At 34.9% G+C, this 14,212-nt stretch overlaps 1 protein-coding gene across 7 annotated transcripts in view; it reads right to left on the bottom strand.

Moving 5' to 3' along the window:
• The window catches only part of SHOC1 (shortage in chiasmata 1), a 46,322-nt gene extending 32,352 nt beyond the window's left edge, over positions 1-13,970 (bottom strand). For 3 of the 7 annotated variants that reach the window (XM_062624267.1, XM_062624266.1, XM_062624271.1), the window contains exons 1-6: positions 12,463-12,688; positions 9,274-9,403; positions 8,602-8,683; positions 5,488-5,678; positions 1,376-1,538; positions 284-386 (exon numbers count right to left, since the gene is read on the bottom strand). In XM_062624267.1, the coding sequence (XP_062480251.1) occupies positions 284-386; positions 1,376-1,538; positions 5,488-5,678; positions 8,602-8,683; positions 9,274-9,403; positions 12,463-12,507 (714 nt within the window). In that variant the 5' untranslated portion in view covers positions 12,508-12,688. Of the gene's footprint in view, positions 1-283; positions 387-1,375; positions 1,539-5,487; positions 5,679-8,601; positions 8,684-9,273; positions 9,404-12,462; positions 12,689-13,873 lie in introns of those variants that run through there. The other 4 variants (XM_062624264.1, XM_062624265.1, XM_062624270.1 and 1 more) reach the window with 4 other exon arrangements.
• Positions 13,971-14,212: the final 242 nt, after the last annotated feature.

The following is a 14,212-nucleotide window of genomic DNA, read 5'->3' as shown; positions in this document are numbered from 1 at the left end:
TGGTTCATTTTTATTCTTAGTGTAACAACTACCTTCATAAACCTGCTAACACATCAGGTTCCAGGAGAAACACCTGATTAGAGTGGAGATTCCTGACAATAGTATCCAAGAATTAAAAAACCCACAAATAACACCGGTGTTTTCTAATCTTGGAAATATGAAGACTACAAATATTTGGCAAGTATGAAAATAATTCAGAAAAATTACTTGCAAATGAATAAACACTTATGCGTAACAAAGTAATCAATAATACAACAGTTAGTAAGAAACAACATGATGATACCTCTTCATCTTTTACAGATATGGTACAGAAATTCTCTTTAATCCCCTGCAATTCTTTTTTACTCTCTTCCATCTCCATTTCATTTTGGAAAGTCAAACATTCCCTTTAAAAGATCATAAAATAAAGCAAGTAACTTCTTTGTATCACTTCACATCTAGACTGAAAGTCTTAACAGTAGCTTTGATGAGCATATTTGTGGTAAAAGTCATTTTTTTCTACATCCACCCTTTTCTAAGAAAGCAATTCCAAGGAATGCTGTACCAATCTGTGTAATTAACTGAAATTACTTTCCAAGAAATAGTACATTACAGAATAGAATCACTTAATATTGGGACCTGCCTTAAAACATTAAAAAAAAAAAAAAAAGTGTTGAAACTGTTTGTCATCTCAACAGGTAAGTCTCATCATATAAAAACACTTTCTGAATTTTCTTCTAATGGCAGGTTTTTCTGCTATATACAAAATGTCTGTGATCTCTAACACTTACATAATTTATGTTTTGTTACTTTTAATTTCTATGGAATGCTTCAGCACCAAAGAACGCAGAATGTGCTCAATATTAATTAAAAAGAAAACCAGAAGTACGTACTCTGGTTTGACAAACTTTTAAAAGGCCAAGAAGGAAACTCAGGAGTAACGCTACTACTTGCCTTGTAAAGCAAGGATGAAAGCAGAACAGGGGTAAGGATTTTTCAAGCAGAATGAAAACAGTTAATGAGGCTTGCCCCTCATGACCATTACAGTCACTAACTGTATACTGACTTTTAGAGGGATAACTTCCTCATCAGTCCCTGACAACTACTATTTTTCTGCACATTTTTTCAGTGCTCCAAAATGAAGAGCCGAAGCACATTTCACACTTGCAGAACGTAAAAATGACATAATTTCATTTTAAAAAATACTGTTTTCTTAAATAATGCATATAAATTTCATCCTACTCATTTCCCTAAGTAAGAAGAAAAGCTGAAGTCTTTATCCATTACAAATATAAACTAGTTAAAAAGTTAACATGCACAGAAGATGTTAAAATGCTAATGGCATTACATACAGGCTATTATTTATGTTCAATGTTATACAGCAATTTGCTGATACCTGAAAACGTTCTCTTCTGTTAAACTCTTTCCTTCAGAATCTAAAAGGGGATCTTTCACTAAAAAAAAATGTAGTCTGCTCAGAAGGACAGATAAAGAAGGCAGTTTTTTACGAAAATTTTCAAGGTTATCAATAAAAAGAAGTTCCTCTTCCATATATAAATCTGAAGGAAAATAAGAAAAAATACATCAACAATCAACATAATAAAAATTCTCAGAATAAACAGAGGCAGCTGTTGGAATGTTATAAATGTCAGCAAAACAATAGCTACTTTTTACTTTAATTATTTTAGGATTTTTAAACTTTAAATGCAGTGAAGTCTAGACTTCCAGTGGTTCACATGACAAGCTTTGGTTTTCTTTTCCTTTTGTCTAATATAGCACCTGTTAGAAAGAAAAGGTACTTTTCATTCCCTTGCTTGTATTGTAAAGCACAATAAAGTAACTTTTGAGGCAGGTTTTGGCTGAGAAACTTAATTCAGTGCAATTTTTAAAGTAGAAATGAGGCAGTCTCACCATACATTAAAACTAAGCTAAATCTAAGACTAAACACAGATTCTCTAATTCTGAAACAACAAAAAATTACTTACAGAATGAGGAGACAATAAATGTAGGTTATAAATTATTATGATTTCGAAAAAGATGACATTATGGACCTTTATTTATTTTGAGTTTAAACTACTACTCTCCATGAGACAGAACTGAAGCATTAATCATAACTCTGCTGAAATCCTTTATATTGGCAGTACAATACACACACACATATAACAAATATATATATATTACATATAGAAGGGAAAAGGGAGGTTACTTATCCTCTTACTTATTTTTTACTCACATGGAAGCCTTGTGATTCCCACATCCCCCTTTCACTCCCTGGATAACTCCCTGTCTGTAATAACCCTCCCTTCCTTCCTAATGGATGGAAATAATAAATACTAATTATGATTACCCTAAACTGTTTTATGCTGCTGACACAAGCAGATCCCCATAAAAAAATCTATCAACTAAAAAATAAATGCCTCATTATAAAACACCTCTGTTTAATGAGATGAACAGTTCAGGAGACGCCACTAAAGCTTCTAATACCCTATAAAGCTTAAAGCGCCTCCACTGAAAAAATTGACATATTTTATGACATACTTTACAAAGTCCCTGATCTATTTTTCTTCCTTTTCTTCAGGCAACCACAAAAGCAAAGTAGGAAGCACCTCAATATTCAGGCTAGTGGTTGGAAAATTAGGTGCTAAAATCAACCAGAAAATAAAGATTGCTTTCATGACATAAACTCAATCATGCTATGCTCAAATGATATCTCATTTAATTTTTGTTAATACTGCATCATAACTCCTAAAATCCTAACACTAAAGTAGGTCAAATAATGCACAACTTTGCCCTGGATTTGCATTTACTATTCTAATTTAGCTATATTGTTGATTTTTAAAACGTCCATTCATATTGCATCTTTTTATTGTAAATGGCTCTAGTACTGAGTGTGTAAAAAAAAAATGAGGGTTTCTTCCAATTAATCTCACTCTAATGTGATTCAAATATTTAAATAAGTGCATTTCTTTGTTAGTTTTAACACATTTTAACCTGTTACTTCCCAGGAAAGTATGCCTATGCAAGAATGCACTTTCACATGTACTGAAGTGCCCTCCTGAAGCGCAACAGATGCAGTCACATACCTAACTGCCTTCCTAATATACAATTGTACAACTGGCGTAATATGTAGAGTCTGAAATTCACAAATGCCAGGGTCTGAAATCCATAGCAAACTGAACTGAGTTGCCACTTTGTGACTTCAGGAAGTGCAGTTCCACATGTTGTAATAAGTTTATTTTTCAGACTTGTAGCTTGAATGCACTGTCATCAATTCTTTGATTCAGTAGTTTCTGATCAGCAAAGCACTGAAGAACTTTAACAGGCTTAAGCACATGCTCAATTTCTTTATCAACCAAGGAGCAAATATGCGATTCGTGTTCGAATGGGGGGTTTCACTGCCACTGCTATCATGTACTAGTGTAAAGATAGTACTTTTCAGCTAAATGCTATAAAGACGGCTTTTTCCCACTGTGACCCCTCTCTCATAATAAACTATGCAAAACAGTTTTTGCAAACTGAACCAAATTAAGTTTTTAACTGTACCATTCAATGTGCATCACACTTCCCAGGTTTTCATTCTCTTACTGTTTTTCACTGCTGTAGTCCAGTAATACTTTACTAGATACATTTTAAATGTGTGCGTAACCTATTACATTAAACTTCACAACCCTATTGGAAACTTTCTTTTGCTTTAAACAAAAACCTTTGAATAATACAACTCTTAGTAAGTATTACATGCATTATTTCTTACATTACACCTCAAAAAGTGAAATGACTGACGAAATTGGTTTTATTCTCTGAAAGGAATAACAGGGTGATATCAACAGAAATAACCAGGGAACATTTTAATATGCACAAGATGGTAGAAAAAAATCTCCTGCAGTAATTAAAATCAGCTATTTAGAATTTGAATATAACCTTCCTCTACTAGAAAAACAGATTTTAAATGACAATTTCACATCTTGTATCATGTTTTTCCTTATTTTTTAGAAAATACAGGTTAGATAATTATGTCATATCACCCATAATATTAAACTGCTAATAATTTTATCAGTAAATTTCATGTTTTCACACTCTCTGTGTATATCTTCATGTCTATAGTGAAACCTAGTTAGGGCTGTTAGCAGACTAGCTGGCATTAATTAGCAGGTTCTCAATGACACAAATTAGGTTGCAAATCTTTCTGTATGGCAGCTTTGCTAGAGTTAATACTTTCCTCAAATGTCCACAGACATTTGCTATCATTCCCCTCTTAAAGGCAAAGCAAGTCAGAGAAAGTCTTGGCAATAATACACTGGTTACACTGACAGGTAATTATTGATCTGCTAATTCAATAAATCAGTCACCAGAACAGTGAATAATTTAATATTCTCCCATAAAAACAACCCAAACCAGCCTAATTAGCATGCCTGTTTACATACAATAAAAATCTGTAACTTCAAAAAATATAAAATATTTTATGAAATTTATATATATTTTTTAAGACTCCTGTCCATCAAAATTTAGCTCTCTTGATTGTTACCAAGTCACAGCTAAGACATGGGTAAGCATCTGAATTGTTTTTATTCTTTTTGTAAGCACCCTATAGAGAGAGCTTATTAATTATTGAAACCTTCTGCATATGCCACCTAACTCTGAAAAAAAATCTGGTAATTACTTAATCAGATGAATTAAGATTACTGTCTTTCAATTATTAACTGTAATATACTTGTGTTGTTGATAGCATGTTCCTAGTAAATGTTATCTTGTACAATACTGTATCAAGAACCACCTGCCTCCTTTGTGTGACCGTGGAAAAAAGGTCTTGGTAAATGATGACTTTCCTTTTCTAAAATAATATAACTGACATATATTAAAACCCCCAAACCAATCAACCAACCAACCAAAAAAAACCCCAACCCAACAAAACCAAACCAACAACCAACCACACCCTAATGTATTAAAGAAATAAATTACTTATTATAAATAATATTATTCAGAATAATAAATCGTAACACAGTTGAATCAAACACTCAACATTTTGCTTTCTGTGATCATACTTCATTACAGCTATTGGGGAGATATTAATCATAAAATTTCTGAAAACACACAGGAACACTACTCAATTTGAACTATCTTCATCCCAGCAACAAAGCAGAAACTGCTTACTTTCTGTTCTTAAAATGGTAAAAGAACATGTCATAAAGATCTAATTTTATTGAGGTACAAAAGATCTTTGCATTTTGATCACTGCAAGTAAGATCTACTTATTGTGATACTTGCTGCCACCTTCTGCCATATATTTGATCAGTCTGAAGCTTTTTCTGGCTTGCACTATCTTGAACTGTTAAAACAAGCCCCGCTTCTAAAGGGAGTAAATTGCTATTAAATGGTTATAATTTCTGCAATTGCAAAGGCTGTGATCACCCAAATGATTTCTTTAATGCCTACAGGTCATGCACAAAAAATTACGGATGTTAACATGCTGACTCCACTAAATGTTAGACAGCACTGAATTAAAGACTTTACCTTGCCATTGTTTTTTATACTCGTTGTCATAGTCAGCCTTCAAATATTTCTCTTGGGTTGATTCTTCCTTAAAAGCATCTTTCATAAGCAAGAAAAGTTCTTCTATGTCAGTCTGAGACGAGGGATTTGAACTTGGAATAAATTCTATTAACTTGTTATTAGTATTGAACTCTACAGAGCAGACAGGTTTCCTGAAAAGCACAAAAATATATCTGATATTTAAATTGTTATAAAAGCACTGTCATAACTTCCATGACTCCCCAGTGAATCAACAGCACTCAAAAAGATACTCTAAGAACTTTGATAACCACTGTGTTCACTGAAGAAAAATGGAAATTACTGAATTGTTCTCACTATTCACTAGGTACATGGTCAAATGACACCTTTAATTCTTCCCCAAGAAAAAGCACTCTAAGTTTAACCCCAGCACTAAACTGAAAAAAAGGATAATGGCTGAAAAAAAAGCATCAAGCCTACTGATGTCATAATATTTATAACAAAAACATGCTGCTGGGTTAAAAATAGTCATGTTTCAAAAATTTTGCAAAAATTGCTAGTAACTGCAACAGGGAAAAGACAGAATAAATGAAGAAACAGAGACATTTCATTTTCCTGTCGTTTTCTGTATTAATCTCAATATTACTTTTATTTTCCAGAAAAAAAAAAAAAAACAAACCAACAGAAAGCTTACAAAAAAATAGCAAAATAATTTCATTACAGAAAAAAACCCCTACACAACAGTCTTGAGCTAATTACAGGTTGAACCTAATGTTCTGATTTCAGACAACTGATTTCTCAACTGTGCATCCTATTGATTTATTCAGTTTCTTAATAATCCTTTACATTACACAGTCTTGCTATTTCTAGACATCTGGAAGTAAATATCATAAATACATGATATCTAATTATCATCTGGATGTAAATATAATATATGATATTTAAGTATATGAGTACACCCATGAATTTCAGTACAGACCTTCAGGTACAAGCAACAATAGCAAGGATTCTCTATTACACATCTTAAAAAAATGAACTATTTTAAAACACACATTGAACACACATTTAAAACAACACAGTTCAAAAGTTAATTTTGAAACTTCAAGTAGTATAATTCACATGGAATAATTACACAGTATTGATAATAATTAATGTCCAAACTTTAACACAGCATGAGCCTTTTAAAAATCTAAGAACCTAGAACATTTTACCGAATTACACATAGGCCAACTTCAGTGAAATCAATGGATTTCCCTACAGCTTTATGGATAGATCATGCCTAAGTGAACTGCTGATTTGAGACTACGTGGGCCAGCCTTTTCTAGAGTTAAGCCCTTGTTCTGGAAAAAAAGTAAATATTTTAAATGCAGACTAGTCCTACAGCTATGCTTGTACAGTGTTTTGAACACAGAAGTCACTACATTAATGTATTTAGCTTCTATTAGATCTTCACAATATGAAGTAAAACTTTCAGCATTGTCATTGAAATACGGACAGTTGAGTCCCATCATCAAAATAAGCACGGAAACTAACTGCATGTAATAAAGCTAGTAAGGCAGTTTATCCAATTAAATAATTTGGCAGTTTCTAGGAATTATAAATTCACTTCCTTATCTCCTTTCCTGCCAGGCATCCTCTCTCCCCTCTGCCTAGGCAGTCTGTGTCTCCTCAGTGTTTTTCTCCCTCAGTGTTTCTCTCCTATTTGTTTCTTGTTCTCTTTTTGTTTTTCAGTGTCTCCAAGGATGTATTAGGCCCCCTGGCACTTCGAACCAATCTTCCCTAATATAGGAGTCCACTTCACTGACCTGATGGGACTCTTACACTTGCACTCCTCACTAGCTTACACAAAGAACTTTTACCAAAAAAGAAGATTTAAAAAAATCCCAGACCCCAAAAGCCTAAGTTGACAAGCTTACATGAAAGTATCACCTCTGCTGATCTAGTTGCCTAAATTTTTAACCACACAGACAAGCATAAAAAGGTCACACAAAGCACAAAGCCCCTGTTTAGTAGTATAAACTAGTGCCTACTGTTAGAACAAAATAAAGTCATCTTCGGAGCAGAGTCTTAGAATAGTATGTATTGAACCTTGTGATAAGCAACACAAAGATACTGAATTCAGTTACAACTGTATTACATATCAGCACATTTAGGAAATATTTTAGTAATTATTATGGCAAACTGTAAGACTAGAATATTCACAAGATTTCACTTAAGGCCGTCAGAAGTAGCCAAGGTAGTGTATTTGTATTCAACTTGGGTTTTGTTAAATGGCCTACAGCTATGTGCCCCATAGTGAAGATAATAGCACTGAACAATTTTCCATACTCAGTCAACCATAAGGTTGGGGTGCGGGGTGGGGGGGAACTGTTTATGATCACAGCTTTACCAAACACAGTACCCGGTAGGGTATAACAATCTGTCAGTTTTTAAACAGGGTCAAAGTCCAGTTAAATGTTTCCTAACATTTTAGTGACTTCCTTTGTAACTTTCAACATTATGTTGACAGTTATTTTTAGTACAACTTCCCCTTTTCTTTTGTGAAAAAGAAAAGCACAGATAACTGTAAAATATCCTCAGGTTTGGTCCTTTGGATCTAACATCTATCACTGTAACCAGTACATCACTGCATTTTTAAAGGAAACTATATGGAATTTGAGATAACAAAAAGGTAATTACAGAATGAATTGTATCTGAAATGATTCTGCCTTATAGTGAGCTTGAACAATAGGTTTAGGTTAAGATTTATAAATAGCCTTCTTCAAATAGCTTCATCTACAGTTATGAGAGGTAACTGTCTGAAAGACGGAGGGGGGAAAATAGCCTCATGGTGCATATAAATTTTTCAGAGACTTTCTGCAATGTCATAAATAGATTACACAAGCACCAAAAAAAGGAGATAAAGAAGCAGAAATCTCAACGAAAACACGATACTACCTTAAGTGGAAAAGCCGCCTTTAAGCTCTTCACTACAGCACTGGATGCTTGCTACTGTCAAAAACCTTTTCATGTTCTCTTATCACCACTAGGTTATGATCCACAAAGTAACTGAATGATATCATATATGGAATGATATCATAAAGGAATCATATATGTTTTTAACTTAAGGTTACTGACTTTTCCAGGAAATCCTCCACACGTAAACTTTGCTTCCACTGATCCAGTACTGAAACAGCAATCATGTTGTGTGTTGAAGTAACTGAGACAAAAACAAAGAATCACACATAAAATATTTATTTTTATAAATATTGATCAAAACATTACCGAGGCTGACCAAACGTTCCACAGGATGTACAGAAGAAACTGTGCTTTTAGTTTCCACTAGCAAAAGTAAATGCAAACCACCAGAAAGATGCAAATACATTTACCTCTAAACTTGGAAACCCCCAGCTTTTCCACATCTCAAAACCTCAGCATCATCTTTCAAACCTCTCCTAGCTAATCAGATTAAGTATTTTACTTATCTCTGTTCACTGCTTTTCTTCCAGCACTCCATATCCAGACAGGAAGTTTTCCAGAGATCTGTACAAGCTAATTAAATATCATCTCATTTATGATGCCATACACAAACAAATATTCATTACCAATTAGCTTCTACTCAGGCAATGACCACATTCTACCTGCAAGAGCTATATGAACTGACATACTGCTGCTTCCAGAAATAACAGGGTTTGCTTTTTGCTGGCTTTTGTTTTGTTTTGTTTTGGAGACTTATATTATGCACAAACACAAGCTTCTCCTTCAATCCACAGTAAATCTAAATTAAGACTTGAGGACTATATAACCTACTTCTAGTCCATGGCTTCCTATACTTATCATCAGCAAAGAGTCCAGTGAGATGATACTTTTCATCTTGTTGTAAACAGGGAGGAAAGCAAAGTGATAATCTCCAGATCGAAAACTTCTGCCTTGCCATGCTCTGCACAAAAAAAGAAGGCACGTGATAAAATTGAGACAGACAATTCCATTCTTTTTGTGCACTACCTCAGACACACTGTGTTCAGTTTTCTACTGAAACACAGTTTATACTTAGATTTTTTTTGCAAAATTGACATAGTCCAAACTAAGAAAAGATATTAACAGTTAGTTGACTTGATATTCAACTTTTAATCTACATTTCTGCATATGCATGGTAGCTATCAACTGAGTTCTAGAACTAAATAGTCAACTTGGCAACTTCAGTAACTCTATACTGAATACCACCTTTAATAACCTATCTGTTCTTTTGCCAAGAAAGCCCACATGAACAGCACAAAACCACAGAATAAAGTTAGTTTAGGAAGAAGAGAGAAATGATTCCCACACAGGTGTTTGGATTTACAAGCTTGTATTTTAGAAGGAAGTTTTCCTCAAAAATTCTGAGGTGTAAAAGGTGTATTGGAAAAGACTAGCTACAGAAATATTGGAGAACATCATGAATGATACTAGAAACTTCTCTCTGTTTCTAAGTCCATCACCTGAATTCAGCTCTGTTGCTCCACGTCTTAGAATGCTGTCTAGCCAACTACAGCTTGTACTGTTAGGCGTTTCAGGTGACAAACTAGAAATAGTTCAGCAACTTGGACTGCTACCACAGCAACCATGCTGTCAGTGCACTTTTTACACCTTCCAGTATAAGCAGAGAGAAAACGGAGGGGGGAAGCAAAAGACAACATGGAAAGCAATGTGAACACTGTCACTTCTGTGAAAGGTCACCATTGCAGATCATTTTTCCATTTCAGTTTAATCCTGTGTGGGATAGTTACAACTCTGTAAATGCCAGTTAATTTTAACAGAATAGGCCAAAACCATTGCCCTCATAGTATCTTTTCTTTAGAAGTCTCTTGTAAAAAAATTAAAAATACCATACTGCATTACCTCTTGCCTAAGGCAGCATGACATTTGCCCAGTCATCTCCTCCTTTACAAATTCTGAACAAAGAAGCCAGAAACAGACAACTACAGGAAACTGCACCAAGATCTTCTACATACTACTGGCCATACATCAGTCTAAGTAACCCGTATTGAAATTACTGCTAAAACCCTTTGTTTATTATAAAATGAAGTACAGCTACTCTGCTAGTATTCAGCCTTTATCAAATATAGAAAAGTGTTTTTCAAGGCTGTTATTAACGACCATGGCATTTGGCCAATGCATATTTACATCTATTTCTCAAGGAAATGCAAAGGTCTCTACAAATTTCTCTTCTAACTGAAAGATATTATATCCCTTTTTATAGTTCCATACATTTTGCATACATTGTCAGTTTATAAAGTGAGAATGTTGAGCTCTAAGATGACTTTGTAATGACACCTACAATGCTCAGCAGAATGAGGAATCTAACCCTTGCATCTTTAATGACTGAAAAGGCTCCTTTCTTCCAAGATACTTTTATACTGGGCAGCAGGAAAAGCTATAACTAGGCTTGACAGATGCGCATAACAAGCACATTAAGAGCAGGACTCCACATTCAGTTGACACATAGGTGTGCAGGAATCTGAGTTGATATGCTCACTGAATCCCAGCATTTCCTAAGAAGTGGAAGCATTAGGCAAGTCCACTTAATACATCAGATGCCTGAAAAGTCAAATTAACTATTACTAATTTCCAGCAGGAGGGTAGAAGTTAGGCACAACTGTGGAACAAGAAACTGCACTTTTAGCACAGCATATCACTTGCATGGTCAGTTCTGTAATATCTTTAAGTGTGTGATCACATCTATTAACCCCTTCTGTGAGTTTCACACAGCAACGTTCACACTGTTCTAGAGCAGGCATTCAGTAGGCCACTAAACATCTTTCTTCTACCACTTCTCATTTGTCCTGCTATCAACATCACCCTACTCCTCAAATTCAGGCAAGCAAAACCATGAACTGTAATTCATCTCTTCTGCACAATAGCCCACAAGGTGTTTTGCTGACACGCCTATTTCTTACTCACAGATAACACAGAGACATCTGAAGACCAAACCGATGTGACTACTGTAAGAAGGTTTTCACACAAATATTGAATAACAGATTTCATACTGTTGGAGTTACAACAGAAGAAGAAACTTCTCTTGCTACAATCTAAGAAAACACAAGGCACACACAGAGGTACAAAATGGAAAAATTCCTGTACTCTCTGAAAAGGGATGTGGGTAGAGTTTTCGCAATGTGGATCTCAGTTTGCCCTCAAGTACTACTTCTGGACTGCTTCCCAGGAGCTGCATTTCTTCACCTACGTGCCAGGAGCACTTGTGTACGTACTTGCACGCTCCACGAACTCTTGAAAGCAGACTTTCTCGCTACCTCATTCTTCAGCTCACAGACTAGAAGTGTCTCCTCTTGGCAAAGCACCACTCTGCCAGAGAAGTGTTTTATCTGTCCCATATCTTTTATTTGAAAATGTAAATAAGTAAAACCTCAATTAAGTAACAGTGTGCTTTGGTGATAAGCAGTTGGTAGCATCACACAGATGCAGACAGGAAGAAAAAAAAGATTTCGTAAGGTTTCTCTGTCTTAACTTATCAACACCTATTAAACCAAAATAATAAACATCTGCTCTCCATTAGTTTAATCTAAAATTTCATGAAACCTCTTCCCTACAACCCACAGGGAATACAAGTGCTGTGTATCACTATCTTAATACATATTGATGTAGCTAGAAAATCTGATTCTTCCAAAAAGGTAATTAATTAAATTTTATGCATTAGAAGGCCCAGTGCACTCTCCAGAGAAATCTCCAAGTAGGAAACTGGCTATAAAACACAATTATATGTGCATCAGACACTAAAAATATGATGCTATTCAGTTTTGGCAAAATTGTACTTTATTTTTCTGTTAAAAAAAATCCTTAATCACTTCACTATGTTATCCCACAAGTGCAGTACAAACATCTCACTGACACATATTTCCTAAGAAAACAGCTATCTATACCTTTTTTTAATGTGCACTTAATCTTTTCTTCAGTTACTGCCATATTTCTTTCAGAATATTAAAGGAAATAAGAAAACTATACCTCATATAAATAGTCTGTTGAGTGGTACTTTAAAGCTGTAAACATCTTGGTTTGTGATGTTTTCAACACTGCGCTTGTCAAGAAGACACACAAAATATGGATTAGTTAAAAATTTCATCTCTCATCCTAAAACGTTGAAAGAGAAGGTTGAAATTAAGGTTCATCAAGAATAACTTCCTAATTTCTGCTAACACATGCACCTCGGACTGAATTTTCTACAGAAGGCTACACAAAACATTCAGCATTATCCCTCTGGAAGTATGTAACAGACTAGCTACAGACCACAGTCACTTGATTTTTATCCAAAGGAACTGGGGTTTGGTTTTTTTTGTAGCTATGCCTTTTGCTGTTTGTTTCACAAAAAACCTTCAAACCACTAAGTGAATGTAAGCAATACAAATTATGTCCCCTAAGCAATAATTCTGAGAAATTAACTGAGTCAATTTCTATGGATTCTAAATTAGGTTTTAAATATATTAGTTCAGCTATCTAAACTATTACCTGTTCACTGCCTCACGTATTTATGAGGGGACTTTTTTGTCCCCTTCAGTTTTACAAGGGGAAAGGTGATTTCGTAGGCTAATTGTGAGCAAGAGGTCCTTGCTGTAACACCAGGTCTCTAAATTAGTTGACACCTCTGATGGGAACCAGAAGTGAGATGAAAACTATAAAAGGATAGATATGGTGTGAGTGTATATTGTTGTGCATGTATGCATGAGGTAGGAGAATACTTGTCCTTAATTAAAATTAGAGGGGAGAGTCAAGGGTAAAGTAAAATAATTCTATCTAAAAAGCACACTATGTAAATGAAACTTAATCAATGTGAACTTGTGACAGAAAGCAGTCTCCATACAGACACCAGTAGCCATCAGCAACATGATATTAGGATAAAATTGCCTAAGTAACAGAGCTGGAAATACAAAATTTGTGTATGGATGTAAACAGAATTGGGGCCAGTGAAGAACATGTAATTAGGGGCTGGTTGCTCACTTGAGAGGTGTCTGGACAGAGAAAAGGAAGTGCAGGAGGAGTGAAAAGGTAGGTCTGGGAAAAGAAAAGCCGGGAATAAGATATGAAATCAGATGAAGAATGAAGTAGAGAGGAATATTCTGATGGAAGGAGTGTGGATGGTTAGAAACAGTGGTGAATCCAAAGAGTGAACCTATGGAAAACTGTCTGGACAAGCTGCAGGACCGTCTTCTCAAGTGTGCATTCAGCAGACTTGGTGTGAGAGAGAAGCAGGAATGGATGTGTTTTTAAGGAGGGATAGATTTGTACCTTAATACTAAAGACAGAAGAACACAGAATTGCAAATTAATATTGATGTGTATCACTCATTAAGACTTCTTGAGAGCAATATAATCATGCATCCATATAAATAATAAGGAATAGAACTGCAACTATTACTCACTGTGGTAACCGTGAATTAATACAGCAAATAGTAGTAAACTCCTTAGCAGCCACTTAAGCTACTGTATGTCACTTAATGTGTAAACATCAAAACCATCTCAATCAGGTGAATTTCAAGTTTGCAATTTAAAATGGGAAGAACCTGATTAAAAAATAATAGTATGCAAGGGCACAAGGAAACCCAAGTATAATTAAAATCTCTTTTTATGGAGAAACAAAACTGCAGGAGAACATCACGTAGTTGCATTCTCCAAGAACTCCATAGGGAACAGCCCTGTAAGTGAAACGTGGAGTGCGAGGTACTTCTGCCAGCATTGAATGTTATAGATCTGCAGTTTCC

The sequence above is a fragment of the Pezoporus occidentalis genome, unplaced genomic scaffold, assembly GCF_034315485.1.
Source record: "Pezoporus occidentalis ecotype Australia unplaced genomic scaffold, CSIRO_AGI_Poc_V1 ctg264, whole genome shotgun sequence".
Taxonomy (NCBI): domain Eukaryota; kingdom Metazoa; phylum Chordata; class Aves; order Psittaciformes; family Psittacidae; genus Pezoporus; species Pezoporus occidentalis.
The sequence above is the reverse complement of the archived record's forward strand: the minus strand, read 5'-3'. Positions and strand labels throughout refer to the sequence as shown.